This window comes from Saccopteryx bilineata, chromosome 2 (genome assembly GCF_036850765.1).
Source record: "Saccopteryx bilineata isolate mSacBil1 chromosome 2, mSacBil1_pri_phased_curated, whole genome shotgun sequence".
Classification (NCBI taxonomy): Eukaryota; Metazoa; Chordata; class Mammalia; order Chiroptera; family Emballonuridae; genus Saccopteryx; species Saccopteryx bilineata.
This window is the reverse complement of record NC_089491.1, coordinates 2,084,164-2,095,080: the sequence shown is the minus strand read 5'-3', so window position 1 is coordinate 2,095,080 and position 10,917 is coordinate 2,084,164. Positions and strand designations below refer to the sequence as shown.

General features: G+C 65.3%; 1 protein-coding gene across 2 annotated transcripts; it reads left to right on the top strand.

The window, feature by feature from the left end:
- The first annotated feature begins 1,101 nt into the window (after positions 1–1,101).
- Positions 1,102–9,890, top strand: PPP1R26 (protein phosphatase 1 regulatory subunit 26). 2 transcript variants are annotated; one of them, XM_066255735.1, is made up of 4 exons: positions 1,102–1,183; positions 3,272–3,404; positions 4,813–4,949; positions 5,572–9,890. In XM_066255735.1, exon 4 carries the CDS (start codon positions 5,630–5,632, stop codon positions 9,224–9,226), a length of 3,597 nt encoding a protein of 1,198 aa, XP_066111832.1. In that variant the 5' UTR covers positions 1,102–1,183; positions 3,272–3,404; positions 4,813–4,949; positions 5,572–5,629; the 3' UTR covers positions 9,227–9,890. The 2 variants fall into 2 exon arrangements, with proteins under 2 accessions (XP_066111832.1, XP_066111831.1); XM_066255734.1 differs by lacking the exon at positions 1,102–1,183 and adding an exon at positions 1,288–1,461.
- The last annotated feature ends 1,027 nt before the right edge of the window (positions 9,891–10,917 follow it).

Genomic DNA, 10,917 nt, shown 5'->3' with positions numbered 1-10,917 from the left:
AAATATATCTACCAGGGCCACAGAGGCAGGCCAGCAGGGACGAGCAGACGGACAGACAGACTGAGTCTTGTTCTTGATCTGTCCCTTCCCCTGGTAGGGGTTGAGCCCCACCAGCCCCAGCCCCCCTGGGCAGCACCGCCACACCACGGGCCTTGGGCAAAGATCTCTGAACTGTTTTTAAGATAAAATTGGAAAGGCACTCCAAGTCGCACGTTCAGGGAAGAGACCGGAAACAGGACCCGGCTTCAGTCCAGGGTGGGTCCCCAACTGTTCCTCTCTCTCCCTCCCTCTTTCTAGACAGGCCAGATGCCCAGGACAGCACGGATGTTGGAAACAGGCTGCAGGTGCACCCAGAGGAGTCAGTCACCCAATTCCCCAGGCCCGACTCGGTCCTTTAGCGCCCACACCCTCTCAGAGGCCCAGTGAACAATTCCTGAGCGACTGAAGGAAGCTTTCCCAGGTCACGTTCTGGGCTTCTACCTTGCTTCCTGGGCCGTGCATGACCCAAAGGCAAAGGCAGCTGGAGGCCTGCAGGGAGAGCTGGCCCCCTCTGCAGCACGCAGTTGGGGGCACCCCGGGACGAGGGTGGAGCAGAGGGGTCGGCTGCTTCCAGAGCTGGGGAGGCCAGGCTCAACCTGCTCTGTGCAGAGACCTTCACCGAGGAAGGGCAGAGATGCAGGCGCGGGCGGAGCACACATGGAACACTGGACATTCAGGGGCTTCTAGGGGCACAGCAGCTTCGAGCCACAGTTAAAGACCTCCAGAATCAAATAGCGAGCAGCGCGCCCGCCTGCAGCCCACCCTTCCAGCCTACATTCCCACCTCCGGGCGGAGGGGAGGGCGGGCCTTCGCATACTCGCAGCACTTAGCGCGGGACCTGGGGTCGGGGTCAGGGCGGTCGACAGCCCCCGGGGGTCTCCGCCTCTACAGGGGCGGGTACGGGTCAAACAACACACCAGCAATTAATTCACCACGGGCGCCAGGACATATCTAGGACCCCGTCCGAGCCAAAGAGGGTGAGGCTTTCCCGGGCCTCCGCAGCGGCCGGCAGGTGGGCGCGCGCTCGCCGGGCGGGGGTCCGGCCGGGCCGCGCGCCTCCCCCGGAACTCGGCCGTGCCATTCCCATGATGCCCAGCCACCGGGCACGGCTTCCGGAGCGCGGCCGCCGCTCCCGCCGCCGCCGGTAGGTCCGGGGAGGGGGCGCCGGGGGTCGCCCCGCCCCGCGCGCCCCGCCCTCCGCGCGTCCCCCGGCGCCGGGCGGGGGTGGGGAGCGGCGGCGGGGAGAAGGCGGCCCCAGTCCCCTCAGCTCAGCCCGAGGGGCGGGACGCCAGGACCCCGCCGCCCCCACGCGCCCCCGGCGCGCCGCTCCTCCCCCGGGACGCGGGGCTGGCGGGCGGGTGGGCCGACGCCGGGCGAGGCGGGTGGTGGCAAGGGGCCAGGCGGCCGGGCGGCCGGGCGGAGGTGAGCGCTGGGGCTGGGGCCGGAGGGCGGCGGGGCAGGCCACGGATGGCGGCGCCGGGTCCCCGGGGAGGACGCGCGGGGCGGGGGCGCGCTCTTCGGGCGGCGGGGGTCTGGTACTGCCCCGGGCGGGGATCGCGGCCCCGGAGGCCACCCCTGGCCCCGCCTCCGCGCCGCTGGGTCCCTCCCGCGCACGCCCCCCCCCCTCCGCTCCTGGAAGCCCGCGGGGCGCGGGACGGAGGGCGCACCCAGGTGAAGCGCAGGTGAGGGCCCTGCGGGGCAGCTTCCGGCCGGCCGGGCGCGCCCGCCCGCCCCCACCCTCCCCGCAGAAGGACAGTCACGCCTGGCGCTGCTTCCGGGAGGTCACTGGCGCCTCGCCGACTCCTGGCCCCCAGCCCGGGGACCCCAGAAACGTCCCTGGGGGTGCAGACTGCGTGGAGGCCTGCCCCGTGCCCTGCGGGAGGTGCTTGCACTTTTGGGGCTGAGGACCTGGAAACTGCCCGGGGCGCAGCGATCTTCCTGCTGAGGCAGCGCGGGGATCAGCACCCCTAGGCGGGGAGCCCCTGTACTTGGGGTGAAAGGGCAGGGCAGAGTCAGCGGCCAAGGCCTCGCCCAGCCTCGGTCCCCAGGCACCCGAGGTGGCATTGCAGCTGTGTTTGGGGAGACTGTGCTGCAGTCTTTTGAGGTCTGACCTAGCCAGGCCCACGCCCACTTCAGGGTGACTGCTGGGCCCTCCCCTTCCCTAACCGCGGGGGTGGGGGGGGGGGACAAGCCCCACCTGAGAGGTGACTACAGGGGCTGGACCGCTTTTGGTGATGTATTTGGAAGCCTTACCGGCAGGGAGCCAAACTACTCAGAATAAATAAACTAAGCCAGATTTTTGTTCTCCCTGGAGGAGTGTGTATACCCTGAGAAGATATCTCAGGGTTCCCCACCACTTTTTGAATTCTGGCACCACGTGATTTGGGGGTGCGGGGCTGGGTGTCTTCACGGCCACACCCTGGCCTGGCTCCGGAGCCATCGGGGTGCAGAGAGGCAGCCTGAGATGGCTGGCAGCCCTCTCCAAGTGCAGTTTGGAGGAGTCGTCCAGAGTGATTCATCCGGTGCCGTTGGATTGTTTGAAAGCCACAGGCTGTCGCCGGAGACGCCCTCTGAATTTTTAACCTCATTCTTGCGCAGGGTAGTTGGACAGTTCAGAAAACTGTTTACTGGGAGTCCGAGCTCTAGCTATTCGATCAAGAGTGGTGAGCTCAGTGAACACCGGTTGGCACCGACCTCTGGGTAGCTCCCCGAGCGTGGCTTCCTGGTTAGAAGCCACTGCAGCCTTGGTGCAGTTGGGTCGTCCCTGGGCCCAGTTTTAAGATAGTGTTTCTGTTTAAGGAGTTGATAATCTTGATCTAGACACTTCACACCCCAGGCCTACGGGATGCGAACGTCCTGTAGTCTCTTTAATTTTGAATAATGACCACAGAAAGGTGCCCACAGGTCCCCAGCTAGTGAAAGAGTTTCTCCCCTCCACCCCCCTCCCATTGTTGGTACCCACTGCTCAGCGGCTGTGATGTTATAAGAGATGTTATGTGGGCTGTTGTGGGTTGTCAGGGCCTGAAGACGGGTGGCCCTACAGTGTCAGACCAATGGCCCAGATGGTTGTCACCTAGTTGTGATTAACTCTTACTTGGTCTCAGGGTAAGTTCTTCCAAAATTTAATCCTGTGCCCAGAAACTGATGCTGTCTCTTCCCACGAATGCATACCCGTGTTTGCTAGCCGTAGCTTCAGCCTGTGAACTGGACGTCTTCTCCTTCTTCCTGACAGCACAGCGTCTGTTTCGAAAGTGAGCAGAGGATACCACAGAGTGCGGGTGGGGCGGTGACGGTCTCGTGCCCACGATGTGCCAGCGCTGGCCGCTCTCCCAAGACTCCGAACCTGGACTTAGAGAGGATTTCCAGTAAGTGAGAGAAATTCTTTAACATTGTAGCTTTGCTTTTTGAGCGTGGATTGGTCATAGCCAGCGGCCCTCTACTTCATCGCGGTCACACCTGTCCGGGCATGTCTCTGCCCAGGTGGCCGGGCCACGCTTCCCTGGAGCGGACTCTAGTCTGCTGACAAGATCGTGTGTTCATCGGGAAGGGAGCTTTCTGGTAGAGCAGGGTCCGTGTGGGAAGCAAAGCAACTCCACAGGCCGGTTCCAGCCCACCCCACGGGCCCCCAGGCTGTCGACAGCTCTGCCTGGCACCATTTTTGGAAGGGGGACTCCATGTGCTGTTTCTATGAGTGCTGCCGTGCTGTCCTCTCTCATTCAGTGGCTCTTTCGATTTTATTAGTAGTAGTAGTATTGATTTTTTTTTTTTTTCTGAAGCTGGAAATGGGGAGAGACAGTCAGACAGACTCCCGCATGCGCCCGACCGGGATTCACCCGGCACGCCCACCAGGGGGCGACGCTCTGCCCACCAGGGGGTGATGCTCTGCCCCTCCGGAGGGTCACTCTATTGCGACCAGAGCCACTCTAGCGCCTGGGGCAGAGGCCAAGGAGCCATCCCCAGTGCCCGGGCCATCTCTGCTCCAATGGAGCCTTGGCTGTGGGAGGGGAAGAGAGAGACAGAGAGGAAGGAGAGGGGGAGGGGTGGAGAAGCAGATGGGCGCTTCTCCTGTGTGCCCTGGCCGGGAATCGAACCTGGGACTTCTGCACGCCAGGCCGACGCTCTACCACTGAGCCAACCGGCCAGGGCCAGTAGTAGTATTGATTTTAAAGAGAGAGAAGGAGGGAGAGAGGGACAGAGAGGGAAGCATTCATTTGTTGTTCCGCTCAGCTGAGCGTTCATCAGTCACTTCCCTGATGGGCCCTGACGGGAGATCGAACCCTCAGCCTTGGGTGTTTCAGGATGGCGCTCTTACCGGGCTAACCGGTTCAGGGCCTTGTTCAGCGTTCCAGGTCTGGGGGGGTCGCAAGAGGTCAGAGACACGTGCGAAGAATTCAGTTACCCGGGGCCTTGTGTTTCCTTCGATGACCGTGTGCAGTCCTCGTCACCAACCGTGCTGAGCCGTGCCCCCCCCCCCACTGTCCAGACCTCGGGGTGGAAGCTGCTCTCCAGCCGGTCACCCAGGTTCCCGGGACCGGCCCGGGTCTGAGATACAGGAACTGGGATCACAGTGCAGAATGAAAAGGGAGCACGTGACAGGTTTGGGGCAGTGTTTACGCTCGCTAGGCAGAAAGCAACATAGCACAGCTTTGTGAGACCCTCTGGTGAATATAGGCGTGAGGTTGTTAAGTAAAAAGTAACTGTTTCAAGAAGACTGGGGAAGTAATGGTTGGGTTGCTCACGGCACGTCACGTTATGTCACGTTTTTCTCTTCAGGGGCTCGCTGCTTCCGGCGAATGAACCAACCCCCCACACCCAGCTCATGCCCCCGGCGTCCAGATTCTCCTGCTCTTTAACCTGCGGAGGAGCGCGTGCAGGCTGCACCTGACTGGCGCCCCGGCAGCTTGTTGGAGGTAAATACGACATGTTCTCTTGCGGAGAAGATGGGAGCCGCGCTTCGGAGCGGGGCGCGGGAAACGACACGCGTGCTCGCGCCCGCTCCAGTGAGCGCGGGCAGGCGGCGCAGAGACGGTTTCCTGTGGAGTCCTCACAGCCGTCCTCCCCGCACGACTCGGGACGCTGAGACAGGCGTGGCCCAAGCTGGGCAGCCCCCTCCCCGCTGGCTGGACGCTGGACGCCGACCGGTGGCCGCGGGCGCCGCTGTCCCTGTGGCGGGGTGGCGTCTCACCGGTGTGCCTTCCTCCCCGCTGGCTGGACGCTGACCGGTGGCCGCGGGCGCCGCTGTCCCTGTGGCGGGGTGGCGTCTCACCGGTGTGCCTTCCTCCCCGCTGGCTGGACGCTGACCGGTGGCCGCGGGCGCCGCCGTCCCTGTGGCGGGGTGGCGTCTCACCGGTGTGCCTTCCTCCCCGCTGGCTGGACGCTGACTGGTGGCCGCGGGCGCCGCTGTCCCTGTGGCGGGGTGGCGTCTCACCGGTGTGCCTTCCTCCCCGCAGGGTGTGACGCTGACCGGTGGCCGCGGGCGCCGCTGTCCCTGTGGCGGGGTGGCGTCTCACCGGTGTGCCTTCCTCCCCGCAGGGTGTGACGTGAGCGGGCGGACGAGACGGGCCTCTGCTGCCTCTGCGTCGTCGCTAGAATGTTCCTCATGAACGCCCCTCCTGTGCTCGCGCTCCAGTCCACATGGGAGGCCTTCGGGCCCCCGGGGAGCTGCAGGTTCCCCGGCCGCTGCTCGGAGCCGGAGGGCGCGGACAGCGCGGCCGTGAGCGCCAGGGTGCAGAGGATCATCAGCACGCTGCAGGGCGACCACGCCGCGCGGGGCCGGAGGGGCCGCGACACCTCGCCGGCCGCCCGCCCCGCCTCGGCCGCCTGTGGTCTTGCTGCCGGTTTTGACTCCAAGCTCGGGGAGGAGGAGGACGCCACCAGCTTCGGCCCCACGGGACTGGACTCGGACAGCGACGATTCCGTGGACCGGGACATCGAGGAGGCCATCCAGCAGTACCTAAAGGCCAAGAGCGGGGCTGCCCAGCCCACGGCCGCTGCCGCCGGGGACAGTCCGCGCCAGCCCGAGCCGCCTTCGGGTAGCACCCCGACCCCCCCGGGCCCCCCAAAGCCCGCCCCCGGCTCAGCCGGCGTCCCTGGCAGCCGCGTGGCAGCCGGCGAGGCCCCCGGCTCCACCTCCCCGGGCAGCGTCAGCAGCGAGGACTCCTTCGAGCGGAGCATCCAGGCAGAGATAGAGCAGTTTCTGAGCGAGAAGAGACAGCATGGGGCCCCCCGCTGCGAGGCGTCTGCGGAGAGAAAACGGGGCCCCAGCGACACCTTGGTTGGAGCGGCTCTCCGGTCTGGCAAAGCGCTGGCCGTCAAGGCGCGGCGGCAGGACCTGGCGGGCGCCTGTCAGGACTTCGTCTTCCGGAAGCCTCCCAGGTTGGGGAAGGCGATGACGGCACAGCCCCGGAGCCTGAGGTCTAAAGTCACCGCCGAGCCGGAGAGCTCGGGCAGCACGAAGCCGGCAGCTCCCAGGCCAGCCACCGCTGCCGCCGCCACCAGCATCAGCCGCACCGCAGAGGCCCAGGGAAAGGGCGGGGCCAAGAGGAACCTGGGCCCCGGGAAGCGGGGTCAGGGGACCCGGAACGCAGCCCGGGCGCACGAGGCGTCCGACTCCAGCAGCAGCGACGATGGCATCGAGGAGGCCATCCAGCTGTACCAGCGGGAGAAGAGGAAGGAGGCGAGTGCGGACCCGCCGCAGAAAGCCCCGCCCGGGGAGGAGCCCCCCGACCCCGCGGCCCACGGCACGAGCCATGTCCCGAAAGGTGCCTTGCCCGAACCCCACCGGAGAACGCCAGGCAAGAGGAAGCCGGTGGCCTCGAAGGCCGGGGACCTTGGCCCGGCTGGCCTTGATCCTGACCGTCCTTCCAGGCCTCCAAAGGAAACCAAAGTCCCCACACCCCCGGGAAACACAGCGGCCAAGAGCGAGTGTGTGGACCAGTCCTCGTGCCGGGCGGACACGTCCACTGAGCTGATGTGCGCGGAAGCCATCCTGGACATTTCCAAGACGATCCTGCCGGCCCCCGGGGAGGGCGGTGACAGACCCCTGTCCGCCAGCCCGCTCCCTGGTCCCCCCGACCAGCCTTCCCACCTGGAGGGGGATGGCAGCTCCGTGGACAGTGACGACAGCATAGAGCAGGAGATCCGGACGTTTTTGGCGCTGAAGGCACAGTCGGGGGGTTTGCTGGCCAGAACGGACAGCTGCCCGCAGCCTGCGCAGAGCCCACTGCCGTCACCTGGCCCCCACAGGCCGGCTGGTGGCCCCAGGGCCCCGGTCTCCAAAACACTGGACCTGTCGTTGGGCTGCAGAAGGAAACACAGAGGAGGAGGCAATGCCGTGTGGGCGTCCACACCCAAGAAGGTGAGGGAGGTGGCGAAGGAGGGTGCCCCGGACGCTGGCCTCGGCCAGGGAAGAGCCAGCGAGGTGCCCGGAAGGGAGGGCGAGGCCAGGGGGCAGCCGTTCCCCTGCAGGACGGTCGGTCCGGGCGATGAGCACGTGGCCCCGGACACGAGGGACGGTCTGCTGGCAAGCCATGGGAAGGCGGTCGCAGCGAGGAGCGTGGGCGAGAGGGAGAGCTCCGAGGACAAGAGCAGCTCGCTGGACAGCGACGAGGACCTGGACAGCGCCATTAAGGACTTGTTACGGTCCAAGCGGAAGGTCAAGAAGCGCAGTAGGGACCCCAGAGCCGTGTGCAGGAAGAAGGTCAGGTTCAGCACCGCCGAGACGAGGGGCCCTGCTCAGCAGAGCTGCTTCCCGAGAGGCTGGAAGGACAGAGGCCCGCACTTGCTGAAAAGCTGCCTCTCGAAGTCCAAAAGGGACAGCAGGGAGGACCCGCAGGGCAAAGCTCCCGGCGTCTTCTGCAGCTGGGCGGGGAGAGCGCAGCCAGGCAGCCCTGAGCTGGCGGGCGCGCCCCTGGCCCTCCAGTCAGGGCGAGGGAGAGCCGGCGAGGGGCGTCTGTTCCCCAGCGGGACAGAGCCCGGCCACCCCCACAGCTTGGCCACCAGCCCCAGCTCGGGGTCCGATGACACCAGCTCCGTGGACAGTGACGACAGCATTGAGCTGGAGATCAGGAAGTTTTTGGCAGAAAAGGCCAAGGAGTCCGTGAGCAGCTCAGAAGCTCAAGGCGGGGGTCCCACGCTCAGGCCAGGGGGCGTGCCCAGGACGGAGCCGCTGTGCCGGAAGGTGGCGGCAGCCCCAGGCCCGGTCCTTCAGCCCGGCGTGTGCACCCGGAGCCAGAGGGGCAGGGGGACCCCTCAGCCGGCCGCGGGACCGAGGGGCGGCCCCCGGGCCGAGCAGGCCTGTCCCCCCTCCACTCTGTCCAGAGGCCAGCTGGCGGCCGCCCGGAGCACCACTGAGACTGTGTCTGTGGGCGGGTCACCCGCACAGAGGAGAAACCTTTGTCCTCACAGGGACCAGAGCCCACGCGGGGCCGCGCCCGCTGCTGGGGACAGTACCTTCCGCCAGCTGGCCATGTGTGCGGAGGCAGGCACGCAGGCAGGGAGCCCCGGGGGGGCCCTGCCCACGGCCTCTCGGGGCCGGAGCTCACTGACTCGGGGCCCGGGAGCCGACCAGGACGGGGCCCCCCAGGCCGGCCTCGGCCTCCCGTGGGGCGACTTTGCCCACCAGAGTCGTCTGCAGAGCACGTGGGCGCTGAGCTCCGAGGGCAGGGAGACCGCAGCATGGACAGGGGTCCTGGGCAGTGAGAGGGAGAAGGGGCCGGAGGGCCAGGCCCAGGGCACCCCCAGCCTCGCCGCGGACCCCAAGAAGAGCCTGCCCTTCGCCAGCTTCTCCCCGCTGCTCTCCACACAGTTATTCCACTTTGGGAACAGTGCCTCCTGGGGGGCCAAGCCGGCCGGCCTCTTCGGCCCCGGCCTGAGCCTGCCCCTGCAGGGCCCGTCCTTCTCGGCCTTCCGAGAGGCGCCGGCCAGCCGCGGCCCCGTGTTCGGAAGCTCCCGCTTGCTGATGAAGAAGGCGGGCGGGCGCTGGCCCAGGAGGAAGGCCGCGGCCGCGCTCAGCCCACAGGACAGCAGGGACTCCGGTTCAGACGAGGACGTCTTAGACCTGAGGTTTGGGCGGAGGGTGGAGGGGGCCGAGGACCGGGAGGCCTGGGGCAGCGATGCCAGTGAGCTGAGCGACACCTCTGTGGAGGACGGCGGCCCCGTGGCCAAGGGCAAGGTCCTCAAGCTGTGAGGACGCGTCCCCGGCCGGCCTGTCCGCCGACAGCACGTGGATGTGCGTGCAGGGACCTGTGCGTGTGTAGGTGACACTGGGTAGAGGTCACTGGCTGGGGGGGGGGGAGCAGGAGCCCCTGTCCCCACCCTGTACATATATGTACACTAACAGAAAACGCCCTTATTGAACACGCGTGTGTCCTGGTAAATATGATGTGTGCAGCTTTTTTTGTAAATTATTTAAACTGCTGTAAAAACTATTTTTGGAAAACCTAGCTCTTTGATGTCGTGGGGCGTCCCTGGCTGCAGTTCTCGTGGCCTCCATGAGCTCTCACGGGGCCTGCCCGTCACAGCCGGGGGTAAGCTGGCTCTGAGACCGGTTTCCTGGGGTGATTGCTGTGGAAGTGTCCAGCTGTGACCGAGGGGGGCAGCAGCAGCACCCCCGGGCCAAGAGGCCGGAGCGCGGCCCCTGAACACTGCAGCCGTCTGCAGCCTTCGACCCAGGAAACGGCAAAGCACAAACACCCAGTCAGCACACTGGCCGTCCCCGGCGCACGTGGAAGTCCCGGGGGGACTCGCACAGGTCACCCCGTTCGCCCCCGGCCCCCCGGGGCCTGTATTGTCTCACGTCCAGTCCTGTTCAATGACTTCATGGTCCTAACAGCTCAATAAACCTCTTTGTACACGGGAGCCCCTGTTCCTCGTTTTTAAGCCACTACTCTACAAGGTAACAGCAGGCGGACTGTGTGTCTTACGTGTCCGTAGCCCAGACACCTTGAGCCCAAAGGACAGAAGCCAGGACCTTCCGGGGGACAGCTAGCTGAGCGGACACTTTAGATGGCTTTTGGGGGGCTGCCCCCCGTGTTAGAACTCTCCGTCCGGCTGGGGAGCAGGGTTTACTCTGCAGCCGACTGTCGGTTATGGTCTAATGTGACCGTTTTCTGCGGGTCCCGCACCCTGGGTTTTGGCGGTGACCCACTCCGATGCCCAGATGCGGACCTGTGCTGGCCCCCCAGTCAGCGCCTGCCTGGTCCCACGCCATGACGAGCAGGCCCAGGGAGTCCCAACTGTCCGGCACCCGTGTGATGGGCACTTGAGATCTCTGTCGTCAAAATACTCAAGTGCTCCCAGGAAAAAAGCAATTCATGTAATCCGTGCTTTAAACTTGACTTCTTTTTTTTTTTTGGTATTTTTCTGAAGCTGGAAACGGGGAGGCAGTCAGACTCCCGCATGCGCCCAACCGGGATCCACCTGGCATGCCCACCAGGGGGCGACGCTCTGCCCATCTGGGGCATTGCTCTGTTGCAACCAGAGCCATTCTAGCGCCTGAGGCAGAGGCCACAGAGCCATCCTCAGCACCCGGGCCAACTTTGCTCCAATGGAGCCTTGGCTGCGGGAGGGGAAGAGAGAGACAGAGAGGAAGGAGAGGGGGAGGGGTGGAGAAGCAGATGGGCGCTTCTCCTGTGTGCCCTGGCCGGGAATTGAACCCGGGACTCCTGCACGCCAGGCTGATGCTCTACCAGTGAGCCAACCGGCCAGGGCCTAAACTTGACTTCATTTTTAAGGAGTGCATCGAACACTTGAAAACAAAAATCAGCTTATTGTAGCTAGGAGAACCGGTTTTTAGTGCTGTTCAGTCAAGGGGAGACTCACCAGTCTGTTTATGTAGTTGGTCCCCTGCTGGGCGTCCCACTGGGGGTAGGCGCCTTG

Coding starts and splice junctions, on each gene's coding strand:
- PPP1R26 (XM_066255735.1), top strand. CDS start 5,630: ATGTTCCTCATGAACGCCCCTCCTGTGCTCGCGCTCCAGTCCACATGG.